The 15,266-nt window shown below is 46.5% G+C and overlaps 1 protein-coding gene across 2 annotated transcripts in view; it reads right to left on the reverse strand.

Moving 5' to 3' along the window:
• The window catches only part of ACACB (acetyl-CoA carboxylase beta), a 161,501-nt gene that overhangs the window by 117,890 nt on the left and 28,345 nt on the right, over positions 1–15,266 (reverse strand). Inside the window, exon 1 of one of the 2 annotated variants that reach the window (XM_010360453.2) lies at positions 6,904–7,143. The exons of the other annotated variant lie outside the window; for it this stretch is intronic. Coding sequence (XP_010358755.2) covers positions 6,904–6,950 — 47 coding nt within the window. The 5' untranslated portion in view covers positions 6,951–7,143. Of the gene's footprint in view, positions 1–6,903; positions 7,144–15,266 lie in introns of those variants that run through there. 2 annotated transcript variants of the gene reach the window in all.

Here is a 15,266-nt window from a genome sequence, read left to right on the forward strand (position 1 = left end):
GCACGATCTCAGCCCACTGCAACTTCCACCTCCCAGGTTCAAGCAATTTTCCTCCCTCAGCCTCCCGAGCAACTAGGGTTACAGGTGCCCGCCACCATGTCCAGCTAATGTTTGTATCTTACATGTTGGCCAGAGTGGTCTTGAACTCCTGACCTCAAGTGATCCACCTGCCTCAGCCTCCCAAAGTGCTGGGATAACAGGCGTGAGCCACCACAACTGAACTCCATGCTAATTTTACTTATTGTTTTCAACCAATCATGTTAAGATCCTCCCAATGAAAAGAGAATCTGACCGAGCAATTTCTTCTCCTTCGTGTACCTACCAAGTAGTGGGATTGCTGGAGAGACTGACAGATCTATTTTTAGTTCCTTGAGAACTCTCCAAACTACTTTCCACAGAGGTTATACTAACTGACATTCCCACCCACAGCCGCACCCCTCATTCTGTCCACGACCTTCCCTGACTGGCTGGCTTGATCCTTCAGCTTCAGAAAGTCTGAGACCTCCCATGTCTACACATACAAACATTAAAACTCCAGCAATTTGACCTAAAGCACAACAACAAAAAAAAAACCTTCATTTTGTGGCCTAGGGGAAAAAAAACCATTCTTGGCCACCATGTTGATTTCAAAACTGGTGACAGAGCCCCTCCATCAGGCAGGCCACAAGCCCATTACCACAGGCTAGGCAAGCGAACACACAAAGCTGCCGGACTGGCCTTGTTTCAGGCCCAATCTCCAGGCAAGTGGCTATTTTAATTCTTCGTGATAAAGCTGGAAGCCAACCAACATTGGCTCTAGAGGGCTGACCTTCAGCCAGCATTTGCTCCCACTGAAGGAGGATCATCCGAAGTGCCATTGTCCAGTGAGAAGTCCTGTCCTTATACAGCTGGGCAAGGGTGAGAGCTGAAATATTTCAAGGTGATTTTAGAAATGACTTGAGGTACAACCAACAGCAGAGGTGTCAGCCAAACACCAAATACAGTCAGCTGCCGGAGCACAAGGCCAGGCAGAATAGTATCGGGAATGGAGGAAATAAACATTCTCGGTTGCCCACTATGGACTAGGCACAGGGGACTTCTCTGTGAAACTCCACAGCCCTGTATGGAGGAGGCTGTCATCTCCAGGTTCACGATGAGGAAACCGAGGTTCAGAGAGGACCATTTACCTCCAGTCACACAGCTGGCAAGTGGCAGAGCCCCGTTTCTAATCCAACTCCAGCTGACCTCAGAATCTAACTTCTAGGCAGAAAGACAATCTGAGATAAATGGAAGCCCCTCTATTAATTGGACTTTAAAATATGCATTACACATATGGCCTCTTATATTGCCTCTCAAATAAGAGACAAACATGTATAATGCTGAGGTTTTTTGTTTGTTTGTTTGTTTTTGAGACAGAGTCTAGCTCTGTCACCCAGGCTGGAGTGAAGTGGCACCATCTCGGCTCACTGCAACCTCTGCCTCCCAGATTCAAGCGATTCTCCGGCCTCAGCCTCCCGAGTAGCTGGGATGACAGGCGCCCGCCACAATGCCCAGCTAAATTTTGTATTGTTAGTAGAAACAGGGTTTCTCGAACTCCTGACCTCAGGTGATCTGCCCACCATGGCCTCCCAAAGTTCTGGGATTACCGGGGTGAGCCACCACGCCTGGCCCTGAGGTCTTAACTGGGAGAAATTTTGCTCCCTGGGGAGCAATACCTGGAGACACCTTTGGTTGTCACAACTTGGGGGATGTGCTACTGGCATCTAGTAGGTGGAGACCAGGGATGCTGCTCAACACCCTAAAATGCACAGGATAGCCCCCTACAAAGAATTGGACAGTCCCAAGTGTCAAAAGAGCCACAGTTTAGAAACTCTGGTAGACTACGGCCATCCTCCTAGGCTTTGAAGCTGGAATCTACCGCTTATAACCTGTGTAATTTTGGGAAAGTTACTTCAATACTCCGTGCCTCAGTTTCCTCACATGATGGAATTAACAGTCTCTCCCTGGGCCTAGCCAAAGTGAATAGCTTGTAACACTTTAGCTACCATGTGCCTCTGCAGCATAGCATTACAGGAGCCCAGGTTGGGCCATTAGGCTAGGGCCCCGGCATTAACCAGACCTTCAATTCCTTCCCCTCTCTCTTCTTCTGTAAAATAGAGATGGTAATGGCTACCCGCACTGAGAGCTGATTCTGAGCCAGGCAATGCTGTAATTACGACTACTTCCAAACAAGAAAGCAAGAAAGAACACTGTGTAGCCCAGTAAAGGCTGATATCGTTCAAACAGCACAAAACCACACTCTCCAGAAATGGACCCTTGGAAATTTCTCAAGCCACCTACCCCATCAGTACCCCCTGGGATGACTACCTTGGCTAGGCCAGGGGTGGGTGGGCAAACTAGGACCCACGGGCCAAATCCACTCGGCCACCTGTTTTTGTATCTCCCACAAGCTAAGAGTGGTTTTAACTTTTTAAATTGTTTTTTGTTTTGTTTTGTTTTGTTTGTTTTGAAAGGAAGTCTCGCTCTGTCGCCCGTTTGTTTGTTTGTTTGTTTTGAAAGGAAGTCTCGCTCTGTCGCCCAGGCTGGAGTGCAGCAGCACGATCTCAGCTCAGTGCTACTTCCACCTCCCAGGTTCAAGTGATTCTCCTGCCTCAGCCTCCCGAGTAGCTGGGACTACAGGTGTGCGCCACCATGCTCTGCTAATTTTTGTATTAGAGACAGGGCTTTACTATGTTGGCCAGGCTGGTCTTGAACTCCTGACCTCAGGGCGATCCGCCCACGTTGGCCTCCCAAAGTGCTGGGACCACAGGCGTGAGCCACCACACCCAGCCTTAAATTGTTTTTTATAGAGACATGGTCTCCCTCTGTTGCCAGGGCTACAGTGCAGTGATGCAAAAATAGTTCACTGCAGCCTCAAACTCCTGGGCTCAAGTGATCGTCCCACCTCAGCCTCTTGAGTAGCTGGGACTGCAGGTGTGCACCACCATGCCCAACTAATTGTTTTATTTTTGTAGAGACGGGGTTTCATCATGTTTCCCAGACTGGTCTCAAACTCCTCAAGCAACCCTCCTGTCTTGGCTTCCTAAAGTGCTGGGACTAGAGACGTAAGCCACCGTGCCTAGCCAACATTTTTAAATCATCAAAAAAAAAAAGAAAAGAAATCAAAAGAATCCTGTTTCGTGACACATAAAAATTACTTGAACTTTGAATTTCCCCATCCATAAATAATAACTGATTGAAATACAGCCAGGCCTGTTCAATTACATAACTATGGCTCCTGGTGCAGGAAACAGCAGAGTTGAGTAGTTATAACAGAGACCACATGGCCACAAAGCCAAAAATATTTACTGTCTGACCGTTTACAATAGCAGTCTGCTGACCCCGAGCTAGGCACGAGTTTTCAACCCTGACATGATGAACTTTATCAGATTCCGATGCTGGAGTCCCACCAGCATCTCTAGGGGGTAGAGGTGGGGTACCCGGCATCTAGATTTTTCAAAATCCCCCCACCAGGAAATTCTAACGTGTAGCCAAGAATGAAAACCCCTTATAGGTCTACAGCCAATATTTGCATGCAGGCAGCTGGCCTTTCAGAGCAGAATTGCATGGCAGTGAAATGGGACTCATTAAAAAACAAATTCTGCCTTCTCATCCCCAACTTTATTTCAAGCCCTTCTGTGCTCTGATCCACACTCATTTATCTACTCTCTGAACTGTGACCCCGTTCTCACGCCATGGAAAATCAGTCATCATTTGCGACCTCACCTACTTAGGAGTTCTGGCTTCTTAGATGGCCCAAGCCTTCAGGACAAGATCCCAAATGTCTCCCAACTCCAGAGGGCTCTTTCGTAACTGAACTCTGTGTTACTTATTAGTTTGCATCAATGTTTATGCTGACTCAGGGCAGTACTCAAGACCAGCAACTTCCACACAGAGTCTCAACAAACCAAGAAAGAGCTGGACGTGGTGGCTCCTGCCTGTAATCCCAGCACTTTGGGAGGCTGAGTTGTGAGGATTGCTTAGCTCAAGAGTTCAAGACCAGCCTGGGAAACATGGTGAAACCCTGTCTCTCTAAAAAATACAAAAGTTAGCTGGGTGTGGTGGCGCATGCCTGTGGTCCCGCTACTTAGAAGGCTAAAGTGGGAGGACTGCTTGAGCCCAGAGGCTGAAGCTGTAATGAGCCGTGAACATGCCGCTGTATTCCAGTCTGGGCAACAGAGCAAGACACTGTTTCTAATAATAATAACAACAACAACAATAATAATAATAATAATAATAATAATGAACTCCAGAGAGGCCCATGAGGGCTAGTCGCTTGGACGAATGGGGAAACTGAGGTTCCAAGGCTTGATGGTACCTGCTCCAGAAGATCATACAGCTTGGTGGCAAAGTTGGATCATCCAAATCCATCTTTTTAGCCACTGTAAACTAAGAGAGGAACAACGCAGTCCCCCAACAAAGTATTTCCATATTATTATAAATAGGGTGACCCCATGTCCTGACTTGCTGGGACAATTCCAAATTCGTGTGAGGTTTTTTGTTTGTTTATTTGTTTGTTTCATTAAAGTGGTTTGAGAAAGGGTACAACAGCCTCCACTGAGTGCCCCACAGTGGTATTTTGAAGATGGCATGAGACCACACCTACAAAGTACTGGCACACTTAAAGCACCCCATGAATGGTAGTGGCTATTACTGTTGTATCCATCAGCCTTGAATTGGAGTTACTGAGAAGACATCTGCCTTCCCCAAAGGAACCCAAGTTCCTGGAGGGCGGAGGTCATGGTTCCCAAACATTTTTGTGACCCTTCCTGCTACTAGATGCAGGCCTTATGCATGGGAGGTGTGCATGAATGTTTATGGACCAGGTAAACATATCCTAAGAAAATAAGGGATGGAGGCAGAGATTCAGCTACGAGGGTATTCTTCACTGTGCTGTTGATAATAGCAAAAAAAAAAAAAAAAAAAAAAAAAAAAAAAAAAAAAAAAAAAAGGAGAAACAGCCTGAATATCCACTACTTACAGGGGATTACTCACACTTTTTTCTAAGAGACAGGGTCTTGCTCTGTTGCCCAGGCTGGAGTGCAGTAGCACAATCATTGCTCACTACAGCCTTGATCTCCCAGGCTCAAGCGATCCTCTTCCCTTAGTCTTTCGAGTAGCTGAAACTACAGACATGCATCACCATCCTCAGCTAATTTTTTTTTTTTTTTTAGTAGAGATGGGGGTCTCACTATGTTGCCCAAACTGGTCTCGAACTCCCTAGTTCAAGCAATCCTCCTGCCTTGGCCTCCCAAAGTGCTGGGATTACAGGCATGAGCCACCACATCTGACCACATTTTTTTTCAGAGATGGGGTCTTGCTATGTTGCCCAGGCTAGAGTGTAGTGGCTATTCACAGGAACGATCATGGCACACTGCAGCCTCCAACTCCTAGGCAAAAGCATCCTCCCTCCTCAGCCTCCTGAGTATTTGGGACTACAGGCTTGCACCACCCTGCCTGGCCAGGACTATTCATACATTTTAAGGTGCACCCATTTAAAGGAACTCTATGGATCCAGTAAAAGTATGTTGTAGGCAGGGACTGGCAAACATTGTCTGTCAAGGGTCAGAGAGTAAATACTTTAGATCTGGTCAGTCTCTGTCCCACCACTCAAATCCTCCAGTGAGGCACAAAAGCAGCCATAAACTAGGCATAAATAATAAATCAATGAGCTTGGCTGCATTCCAATAAAACTTTATTTATAGACACTGAAATTTGAATTTCATGTAATTTTCACGTGTCACAAAACAATCTTCTTCTTTTGACTTTTTTTTCAATAACTTAAACATGAAAAAACCATTCTCTGCTTGCAGGCCATAACAAAACAGGCAGCGGGTCATAGTTTGCCAAGCCCTGTGTTAGAAAAATAATGCTGAATGAAAAAGTGAGTTACAGAATATTCTGCATGATTCAAGTTTATAAATTAAAACATATCTGCACAGGAAAAAAAAAGTGAAGAACATACAACTGTTAACAAACATCACAGGGGTGGAATTATGGATGATTTTGTTCCTCTTTTTTGCTTATCTATAATTTTCTGAATTGTCAACCACAGACAATCACTTTGGTAATTTTTTTTTGAGACGGAGTCTGGCTCTGTCGCCCAGGCTGGAGTGTGGTGGCGGGATCTCAGCTCACTGCAAGCTCCGCCTCCCAGGTTTACGCCATTCTCCTGCCTCCGCCTCCCAAGTAGCTGGGACTACAGGCGCCCGCCTCGTCGCCCGGCTAGTTTTTTGTATTCTTTAGTAGAGACGGGGTTTCACCGTATTAGCCAGGATGGTCTCGATCTCCTGACCTTGTGATCCACCCGTCTCGGCCTCCCAAACTGCTGGGATTACAGGCTTGAGCCACCGCGCCCGGCGGTAATTTTTTTTAAGTGCAATAAAATGAAGACAAAAAAGAAAAGAAACAAAACCAAGTAGGTAGAGCTACAAAGCACTCAGGCACTGAGATGCCTACTCTAATCTGCTCAGAAAATGACCCTAAATGAGATGCCTGCTCAAGTTCATGTCGATTCGCCCGGGCTTCAGCTACAAAAAGACCACCTTCCACAACCATCAGCCTTCTGGAGGCCAAGGAAAGCAAGCGGGGAAGGGGTGCCCCTGCCCACGGGCTGATCTTTAGGTACCTGTGTGCTCCGGAGCACCCTCCTCCAAGCAACGTCATCCCCAAGTCCAGCCTCCTTCCTCCCCTCCCGCCAAGGCCAGCTAGAGTTTCCAAGGCGGGCACCATCTCCCCAGCGGCCAACTCAAGCCCGTGTTTCTTTGGATAGGGGTGGGGGTAAAGGGGGTGGTGCTAAGAGGACATACAGCTTGACTTCAAGGGGAGGGAAGACTGCATAAGTTTGTAAAAGATCACGGTCATTCCAATTGCAGGCTTACTTACTTTACTTCGCGATCAGGGAAACAGACCTTGCACTTGGCAGGACTCATGTTGACCACCCCGCCGGCCAATCCCACCGGGCTCCCGCAGGGGTGCAGAGCATGCACCCCTTAACCGCCTGAAGCCGACCCGAGGCCCGGGACCCAGCAAGACAGCCAGGTCGCGACCTGGAGGCCGAGATGCGGTCCTAGAGCGCCGCGGGCGGAGTTCTGCTGCAGCCGGCGGGCGCCCAACTTCGCGCTGCGCTTGCTCCATCCCCGAAATGCGCCGTGCGCGCCAGAGCCCCGGGCCTACGCGCCCGCCCAGGCCCCACCCAGGCCCCGCCCCCACACCGACCCCGCCCCAGGAAGGCCCCTCCTTCCGGACAGAGCTCCGCCCCCGGCCCGGCCTATCTCCGACCAGCCGCTGACCTTGGGCAGCCTAAGTGAGCTGCGGAGATATTTTTTTTTAAAGTCTCTCTTCTGCTTTGCTCCCCAGCTCCTCGACTGCAGAATAGTTCTAGGGTGGCACACCCCTACATATTGGCGGCAATTGATATGCTTGAATACACACACGATAGGGAAGCGGTGGAAAATATGGGAAATTTAAAATATGAGTCAGAGGTCGCCACTGTGCCCGTTAAAAGTCCCTGTTGTCAAGTCGACTTTTATTTTCCAAATTCCTGGTTTCTCTCATCTTTTCACCTCCACTCCCAGGGACAGGTGGCCGCGCGATCACCCAGTGTGCTTTTAGCACGTAGTTTCCACCACCTGGGTCCGCTACTAAAGCGAGTGCCTCCAGGACAGGGAAGACCCCAGCAGCCCGGTGATGCGAAATAAACGGGTAAGACTAACATTTAGTAAGTGCTCCTTTATTCCTCTGTGTCACTTAATCCTCATGGCAATCTTATTGTTTTTATCCCCATAATACAGATAAGGAAACTGAGGCCCAGAGATGCATGTTATCTGAAGTGCCAGAGCCCAGGGTCTTGAACTCAAAACTGATTCCAGTTAGAATAAATGAATGAGGCCGGGCCTGGCAGCTCATGCCTGTAATCCCAGAACTTTGGGAGGCTGAGGCAGGCAGATTACTTGAGGTCAGGAGTTTGAGACCAGCCTGGCCAACATGGTGACACCCTGTCTCTACTAATAATACAAACATTAGCCAGGCATGGTGGTGCACACCTGTAGTCCCAGCTACTCAAGAGGCTGAGGAGAATCACTTAAACCCGGGAGGCGGAGATTGAAGTGAGCCCAGATGACAGTACTGCATTCCAGCCTGCGTGACAGCGTGACACTCCATCTCAAAAAATAAAAAATAAACGAATGAATGCTTCTTCAAGTAATATTATAATAAATACAAAGAACCAAAACACTACCTAGAAGTCATCACAATAATAATAAAGGTAGCCTACTTTCATAGCAAACAAACCAAAAATAATGTAAATGCTGGCCAGTAAATTCTCTTCCGGGTAATCACTCTGTGGTTCTCCCAGTGTACACATTAATTAAATTTGTGCGCCTTTTCTCCAACTAATCTGCCTTTAGCAAATTAATTTTTCAGTGAAACTTCAGAGGGCAAAGCAGAAGTTTTTCCCTTGGTCCATACAATCATTATGCATTCTATGCATGTAACAAAATTTTACATGTGTCCTATAAATGTGTAAAAATATAATGTATCAGAATTATGAAAACAGGCCGGGCATGGTGGCTCATGCCTGTAATCCAAGCACTTTGGGAGGCCGAGGTGGGCAGATGACTTGAGGTCAGGAGTTCAAGACCAGCTTGGCCAATATGGTGAAACTCCATCTCTACTAAAACTACAAAAATTAGCTGGGTGTGGTGGCGAGGTGGCCTGAAGTCCCAGCTACTCTGGAGGCTGAGGCAGGAGGATCACCTGAACCCACGAGGCAAAGGTTTCAGTAAGCTGAGATCAGGCCACTGCATTCCAGCCTGGGCAACATTGCAAGACTGTCTCAAAACAAACAAACAAACAAAAACATAAGAACAAATTTTAAAATACAATTAAATTCACTTCACAGGCAGGCCATGTGCAGTGGCTCATGCCTGTAATCCCAGCACTTTGGGAGGCAGAGGCAGGCAGATCACTTGATGCCAGCAGTTCAAGACCAACCTGGCCGATATAGTGAAACCCCATCTCTACTAAAAATATAAAAATTAGTCTCCATGGTGATGTATACCGATAATTCCAGCTACTCAGGAGGCTGAGGTGGGAGGATTACCTGAGCCCAGGTAGCCAAGGCTGCAGTGAGCCATGATCTCGCTGCACTACAGCCTGGGCAATAGAGTGAGACCCTTTCTCAAAAGAAAAGAAAAGAAAAGAAGGCCGGGTGTGGTGGCTCAAGCCTGTAATCCCAGCACTTTGGGAGGCCGAGACGGGCGAATCACGAGGTCAGGAGATCGAGACCATCCTGGCTAACCCGGTGAAACCCCGTCTCTACCAAAAAATACAAAAAACTAGCTGGGTGAGGTGGCGGCCGCCTGTAGTCCCAGCTACTCGGGAGGCTGAGGCAGGAGAATGGCGTGAACCCAGGAGGCGGAGCTTGCAGTGAGCTGAGATCCGGCCACTGCACTCCAGCCTGGGCGACAGAGTGAGACTCCGTCTCAAAAATAAATAAATGAATAAATAAAAAAGAAAAGAAAAGGCACAGGCAGGGCCACACTTCTAGGGGGTGCCAAGTACTTGGCCACAACATAAACACCCTTGGCCCTTGTTTAAGCATCATGCCTGACAGCAGTGGATAGCTATGCTCTACTCATATATTAAATAACATTTCAACAACAGGTTTAAGAAAAAAAAAAAAAACAGATAAACAAAATTCTCAGTTCTTCAAGTTTCTGGGAAGGTGTTCACAGCCTTGTTTTCACCTCCTCCAGAAAAGTAACCCACTATATCCCGATTTTTAGAGTTTCAAAGCAAAACCAACAAGTGTTTGCCCCCCTAATGTCCCCAGTGTAAATGTAACCACCTCAAAATAGGGAAAGCAATGAAAATCAAGAAATGAAGCTATTTCAAAACACCCCAACCCTACCCAAAGTCAGTTAGGATCATGCAGAAGAGAACTGCTTGCCAGCATACTTGTATTGCTCTAGATTTTTATTCTCTATTGCAAAAACCCCAACACTACTTAAACACTGTATAGATATTCTCACTTCTCTGCTAATACAGCCTGAAAGACAGCCTCACGCATCTCTCACTATGACCCAGGGTCTCAAATAAGGGATTTCACTTAGATGGGTGGGCTCGTCATTTCATCATAGTGATCATGACCTTGCATTTTTCTCTAATTGCATTATTAGGGAATAGAAGATGGAAAGAAATGAATAATATTCAGTTGGTGCAAAACTAATTGCAGTTCCTGCCATCCATTAAAAGGTATTGCAAAAACCACGATTACTTTTGCACCAACCTAATATCCACCTCCAAGCACACCATCACCTTTATACAAACATCCGTAGTTGTGCTTTTTGATGAAACAGTTCAAGCATGGCGGTAGTTGCTGTCTCATGCATTAAGCCCTTCCTCTCAGACTTCCTAGAGGCTCAATTTTACTTGCTGCTAGTACAGAGGGAAAACCCAGGTCAATGAACAATACACACACAAAATCAATAAGAAAATCCACATGCACGTGACCAGCAGCATGGTGGAAAGACCGTGCCATCCACGGGCTTGAACTTATCCTTCCCCTCACGGATGGCCTTAAGTAAATCCCTTCTCTCCACTTCCTCATCGATAAAATCATCCACATATAATTTGCCTTCATTTTTGCAGAAAAGCAAAATGAAATAATCCCTTTCAATATATGGGTGGGGGGGACTGTTACATTAAGTATAGACCAGAAGTGAATGATTTTTCTAAAAAAGGGCAGTGATGCTTAAGGGGGAGGGGAATGTATGAATGGTTAGTTGCTCTGTACCTTGTATTAACTTAATACAAGAACAACTCAAAGACAGGGATCCTCTTTCCCCCAAGCTCCTAGAAAACATTTTAGGAGGCCGGGCGCAGTGGTTCACGCCTGTAATCCCAGTCCTTTGGGAGGCCAAGGAGGGCAGATCACGAGGTCAGGAGTTCAAGACCAGCCTGGACAACATGGTGAAACCCTATCTGTATTAAAAATATAAAAATTAGCTGGGCATGGTGGTGCATGCCTATAATCCCAGCTACTCAGGAGGCTGAGGCAGGAGAATTGCTTGAACCGGGATCCGGGAGGCGGAGGTTGCAGTGAACTGAGATTGCGCCACTGTACTGCAGCCTAAGCTACAGAGCGAAACTCTTATCTCAAAAAAAAAAAAAAAAAAAAAAGAAAGAAAAAGAAAAAGAAAAGAAAAAGAAAACATTTTAGGAGCTAAAGAGACTTGAAAAGAGAGTTTCTGCCAGCCCCTTCCTAAGTCAATAAATGAATAAATTAAACATTATGGAAAGATCCTCACTCAGGGGCACATAAAAATATTGATAGACAATTTAGTTTCCTGACTTGCTCCCAGCTTGGAGCTGATAAGAGGTGTGGGCTGGGATGACGAACAAGCAGTTGGGAGGCTGCACTGCAAGCCCGCCCAGTCTGCTATCTGGGAAGCTGGAGATGCCAGGTCCCTGGTGTCCGCCCCCTTTCCTGGTATTCCTTCACCTACCTTCGCCTGCAGGCCCCCCTCTGCATGTCCAGACCCCACAGAGCCTCATTCGCCTTCCTGGGATCTGAGGTCTGCCTTGCTAAACTGTTCTTACCTCAGTGATCCCAACATGGTCGTAAACGGTGGCAGGAAGGGACACTTCAGCATTCATCTGCTGTTTTGGACTTTATCCTTTTATCGGGACACTTTACCTGCCTTTTCAATCCTCTTCCTCCTCCGTAGACACAGGTTGCTACACCTTCAAGGTGTAAGCCCAGCCAGGGCTTGGGAATAACTATGAGCACAGGCAAGAACTTTGGAGGAAGCCCACCCAACTAATGGTTACTGAACCACCTCTGGGCTGTCCACCCCCAGCACTTGCTCCCACTCGATCTCAACAACCTTCTAAGATAGGCATTAGTATTATCCTGCCTCAACAGAGCAGGAAATTGCAGCTCAGAGAGGTAATAGGAGAGGTCTGAATCCAGACCTAATTGTGGGTCCTGGGCCCTTATGCCGTGCACTGGATCTAATGACCATGATCGCACCATGGGTGCTGCTTTGAGTGCTGTGCTCACAGCAGTCAGTGAAGCCTGATCCCAACCCTGTGAGGGAGGTAACACTATGACTTCGTTTTAGAGGAAACGGAGGCACAGAAAGTCACAGAACTTCCCCCAAGTCACATGATGGCTAGGTGGAGAAGTCAGCACACCAGCCTCCAGCCTCAGCCACCAGCATGTTGTGCTCTTAACTATTCCACAACTCTCCCTGTAAAAATGATGGGGAATGCCCTGGCCTGTGGGCTCTCAGACCCCTTGCCCTGGCCTCCCTAAGGACAGAGGCTGTATCTCACCATCTTTGCATCCGCAGTGCCAACTGAGTGCCTGGCACCCAGCAGGGTCGCAATAACTGCTCCTGGGTCAACAAATGGATGGGACCAACCTTGGCTTCCCCACCCACCATTTCATCCCTTAGTGTGTCCTCTCTCTTGCGTAGAACCCAGACCACCTGCGGTCATTTACCAGGGAGAAAATGGTTCTAAATTAACAATTTTTTAAAGAGAGATAGGCTCTTGCTCCGTTGCTCAGGCTGGGGTATATCGGCACAATCATAGCCCACTGAAGCCTCGAACTCCTGGGCTCAAACGATCCTCCCGCTTCAGCCTGCCTGAAATTAACAAACTTTCCCCCCATTTTCCAGCTACTCTCCTTCTCTATCTCCCAGCCCCTCCCTGCTGTCCATTCCTCCACACATAAAGGAACAAAGCCACCAACTGTTAGAGCCACAAAGAACCACAGAGTGTCCAGTCTAGCCCCTGAGAAGGTAGATGATGTCCTCAAGCTCATACAACTTAAAGGTTGTCCATAAACGACCAATCTCCCAACCCTTCCCACTAATAGAAAGAACAAGTTAGGAGGAGGCCAGAGGTGCCCGTCCTGGAACCCAAGCCTCTTGCCCCCTGGGGGAAGGTTAGGCAGTGACACTAATACTGGCAGTTCGCTGACTGATTTCACATCCACAGCTAACAAGGGTCTGGGTTCAAATGGTGCTCTGGGCCCCTGATGATCTTGCTGGGAGGCCTGGAATCTCTCTGGGCTTCAGCTTCCTTTCTAGGAAGTGAGATGATTGGTTTACTCTTTCCCCCAATATTTTTATACTGTTTTATTATTAGACATTGTTAAAATGCATTATAAAATGATACTTAGAGCAGAAAGTTAGAAAATGCAGAAGAAAATTTAAATCACTCATAATCATACCACATAAAAATGATTATTTACTATTTGGAGACACTCTTTACAGTCTCTCTAAGACACACACATACAAACACATACACACACACACACACATTTATTAGGCACATTTATTAAGCAGAAGCATTTTTCGTGCTTACTATATGTCAGGAACTGTTCTAAGCATGTTATATATAGTCCATAATCCCTTATCTGAAATTCCCAGGCCTGATGTACTTTGGAACTTGGAAATTATTGTTTTTAGGAAGGTAAAACTTTCTGATTCACATTATCATATTAATATTTCAGCAGCAGAATAGGATAAATAATTACTATAAATAACTCACATCAATTCAGGACAGGTTTTGCTGCCAAATGAGTTCACCACTAATTTATGAACTTCAGTTTCATAGCTTTAAGTTTCAGGATTCCAGCTGCAATCTCAGCAATCCTGAACCTGTCCCATTCCATTCAGTCCACATGTGCACCCCATAGGGTCATACTAAGTAGGGGTACAAGCTAGGAAGAGGTGGCTTTGAACCTGAGTGTCTTATCATAGGCCCACTATGCACTAACCACACGCTGTTTGTCCAACAAAATGGGATCACACGAACAAGGGGTTCTTGTAACCGTGCTCATTTCAGAGCATGTAAGCAGTGATTCTGCCACATCATGTAATGTTCTCATTAGCTCTGTTTCTAAGTGTTGCATGGGAATTCCAACCCTTGGGGACTGTTTCCAAGTCGAAGGAAAGGCCAAGTTCTAATCCCTGCCCTGAGATGAACCCAAAGGGGAAGAGATGGGAGGAGAGATCTTAATGCACAGCACGAGGTCATTGGATCCATATTCTCAGCCAGCCCTTGCCAGCTGGGAGAAAGGACAGAAAGGCTGAGTTTGCATGATCCTATCAGAGACAGAAGAAAAATTTAAAATTGGAGTTTCACCCCAGAACTAGTCTCCAAAGTCACAAGATACATGCAGAAAGAATTTTATGAAAACAAAAATTTACTGCTGCTAAAGAGCAACAACTATAAAATGCCTAGTCACCTGTTAATTAATTAATTCATCCATTCATTCATTCATCCGTTCATTCATTCATTCCTTCATCCATTCCCACACTCATTCATCACGTTTCGCATTCCCTGTAATGCAGAATTCTGTCTTTGGCAAACTTGTTGCAGCTCATTTCATTCATGTAGTTAGCAGATATTCACAGCCTACCATGAGGCAGCACCAGCCTAGGCAGTGGGGAAAAACAGAGACCACTATAAATACGGCCCTGCCTTCAAGGAACTTGCTTTCCAGTGTAGGGAGACAGGTAATAACCAAGTAGATCATAAAAAAAAAGATGTAATCTTTTAGGAGCTGATTGTGGAGGCTCACACCTGTAATCCCAGCACTTTGGGAGGCTGAGGTGGGTGGATTACTTGAGCTCAGGAGTTCAAGACCAGCCTAGCCAACATAGTGAAACTCAGTCTCAACTAAAAATACGTTAAAACAAACAAACAAACTATATATATATGTGTGTATATATACACACACACACACACACATACATGGTGTGTGACGCATGGTGTCACATGCCAGACATGGTGACGCATGCCTGTAGTCCCAGCTTTTCAGGAGGCTGATGTGGGAGGATTGCTTGAGCCTGTGGGGTGGAGGTTGCAGTGAGCTGAGATTGCACCACAGCACTCCAGTCTGGGTGACAGAGTGAGACTCTGTGTCAAAACAAACAAACAAACAAACAAAAAGGACAAAATCTCAAGAAATAATTAAATGTTGCAAAGACAACTAATCAGAGTGATTGATAAAGATACAGAAGGTGGTTGGGGGGTAGATATTTTAAATGTGAGAAGGGGACAGGAAAGGCCCTTTGAGGAAGTGACTGATGGGCAAAGAGCTAGCAGTAGAGGCAGGACTGGCTACAGAATTTGCAGGACCCAGTGCAAAATGAAAACACAGAGCCCCTTGTTGAAAAATTATTATGAATTTGGGGCTGGGTGCAGTGGCTTATGCCTGTAATCCT

This window comes from Rhinopithecus roxellana, chromosome 10 (genome assembly GCF_007565055.1).
Source record: "Rhinopithecus roxellana isolate Shanxi Qingling chromosome 10, ASM756505v1, whole genome shotgun sequence".
Classification (NCBI taxonomy): Eukaryota; Metazoa; Chordata; class Mammalia; order Primates; family Cercopithecidae; genus Rhinopithecus; species Rhinopithecus roxellana.